Genomic DNA, 2,500 nt, shown 5'->3' on the forward strand with positions numbered 1-2,500 from the left:
TGAGGGATAAAAGGAATAAGCACAAATGGCCTGTTTTCATCCTGCCCTCACGAAAAGGGAAAACATAACAAATACTCAATACAAAAGCATGACATTGCATGACCAAATTTCAATTCTGTCCCACGAAAAAGACGGGGTCGGGGAGGGGGTAGGGGTGGGGGGTGGGGGTGAGAAACAGACAGACAGACAGACACAGAGATAGACAGGCAGACACACAGAGTGTGAGGGTGGGAAAGGTTAAGACAGCGTATATGCAAATTCTTTCATGAGTTCTGAATGGTACTTTTTTTTTTTAATACATTAAGACTAGTTTGGACACTGAGAATGGCTGACATGTTCATTCCACAATAAACCGCCTGAGTATAACAGACTAGATTTAAACAGATCAATTCTTTGACGGGGTAACATAATCTTATGGGCGTGGCGATTTTCGTTTATTTGAAATTTACTGACAATTGAGGATGGAGCATAAACAGACACGATTTTGAACGTAAAAGCTGATTTGTTGTATTTTAATTTCCATTTCCATGGAAGAATATCCAATAAAAGATAATCGTCTGGTGTCAATGTGGAGGATTTCAGGAGAACTAATCTTATTGCACGTCTGTGAAGACTATATAGTGGCTATATAATGTTTTCACTTGCAGAATCCCATAGGATGGATGCATAATTTATATGAGACTCAACGTATGCATGAAAGAACATTTCTCTAGAACGAACATTTAAGAAATGCTTTACATTTAGGAAACGTGCGTGAGAAAACATGAAACATGCCCACATAGAAAATACCTGATAACACCCACCTTCTTTGTTTCTTTGTCTTTGCCACCTTCCGACTTCTTAGTTCCATTCTTTTTGTCTGAAGACTTCGTTGCCGGTTCATTCTTGGTGGTGGAACTCTGCTTAGGTTTAGAAGCTCCTTTTGAGTTGGTGTTGGTAGTCTTGCTGTTTGAGGCTTGCCCGCCACTGAAATAAAAGTCCGCAAATGAAGATGTAAACAGTAAATAAAAGCCATACAGCTGATAGAAGTGGATGTGTGTTCTGAGAAAAAAGTGGGCAGATAAAAATGATGTACTAAAATCCATCAAATGATAGTACTTTCATGTGGAATGATTTAATCTAAGTGGAAGTAAACTTTCTATTAATTTTGTTGTGTGCACTAAAATCCATCAAATGATAGTATTTTCATCTGGAATGACTGAATCAAAGTGGAAGTAAACTGTCTATTTGTTGTGTGCACTAAAATCCATCAAATAATAGTACTTTCATGTGGAATGACTGAATCAAAGTGGAAGTAAACTGTCTATTTGTTGTGTGCACTAAAATCCATCAAATGATAGTACTTTCATGTGGAATGACTGAATCAAAGTGGAAGTAAACTGTCTATTTGTTGTGTGCACTAAAATCCATCAAATAATAGTACTTTCATGTGGAATGGTTGAATCAAAGTGGAAGTAACCTGTCTATTTGTTGTGTGCACTAAAATCCATCAAATGATAGTACTTTCATGTGGAATGGTTGAATCAAAGTGGAAGTAACCTGTCTATTTGTTGTGTGCACTAAAATCCATCAAATGATAGTACTTTCATGTGGAATGACTGAATCAAAGTGGAAGTAAACTGTCTATTTGTTGTGTGCACTAAAATCCATCAAATGATAGTACTTTCATCTGGAATGACTGAATCAAAGTGGAAGTAAACTGTCTATTTGTTGTGTGCACTAAAATCCATCAAATAATAGTACTTTCATGTGAATGACTGAATCAAAGTGAAAGTAAACTTTCTATTTGTTGTAAGCCTTTCTGCCCGTGGAATAGTTTGAACAGCACAAACCCCATTCATTCCCACTGGTCTGATCCAAAACCTGGTTTGGTCGAAGGGGCCAACAGGGGCCCTAGGGAATAGGGCCTGAATTCTGGTAAAGCTCCTCTCTGTCCACTCAGTGATGTTGTCTGTCCATGTCTTTCGCTGTCTGTCTTGTCTCCTGTTCCCCCTGCACTGTTCCTCTGACGGATGGTCCTGGAGAGCCCGCCGGATCATGTCCGGCACACCATCTCATTTTCCTTTTATCCACTACAGTCAGGAGGTCGTTATACCGACCAGTGTCCTGTCTGGTGGTTTTTTTCTGACTTTTCCATTTGTTGTGTGATCTTTGTAGGAGATGCTAAGGAGTTTCCTGAAGCATCTCATTTCCGCTGCTTGGATCCTTCTCCGAAGCTCTGAAGATTCCAAGACTCGCATGCATACATGAAAATGGAGAGAACCAGTGCTTGCAGGAGCTTCAGCTTTGTTCTGAAACTGATGTGTTTGTCTTCCCGTGTAGGCTTCAGTCTTTCCAGTGTTGCATAAAACATCACAGAGGATGCGAGAGAGAGAAAATAATGAAAGAGAGAGAGAGAGAGAGAGAGGGGCGGGGGGTGGGAGTGGGCGTGGGGTTAAGGCAGACAGACACAGACAGCGACAGAAAGTGAAAAGAGAAGAGAGAGAGATGGGGGCAAAAG

The 2,500-nt window shown here is 40.2% G+C and overlaps 1 protein-coding gene across 1 annotated transcript in view; it reads right to left on the reverse strand.

Moving 5' to 3' along the window:
* Positions 1–2,500, reverse strand: part of LOC143296253 (uncharacterized) — a 140,919-nt gene that overhangs the window by 11,708 nt on the left and 126,711 nt on the right. The window contains exon 38 of the mRNA XM_076608090.1: positions 804–966. Within this exon, the coding sequence (XP_076464205.1) occupies positions 804–966 (163 nt within the window). The remainder of the gene's footprint in view (positions 1–803; positions 967–2,500) is intronic.

Source organism: Babylonia areolata, chromosome 21 (genome assembly GCF_041734735.1).
Source record: "Babylonia areolata isolate BAREFJ2019XMU chromosome 21, ASM4173473v1, whole genome shotgun sequence".
Lineage (NCBI taxonomy): Eukaryota > Metazoa > Mollusca > Gastropoda > Neogastropoda > Buccinidae > Babylonia > Babylonia areolata.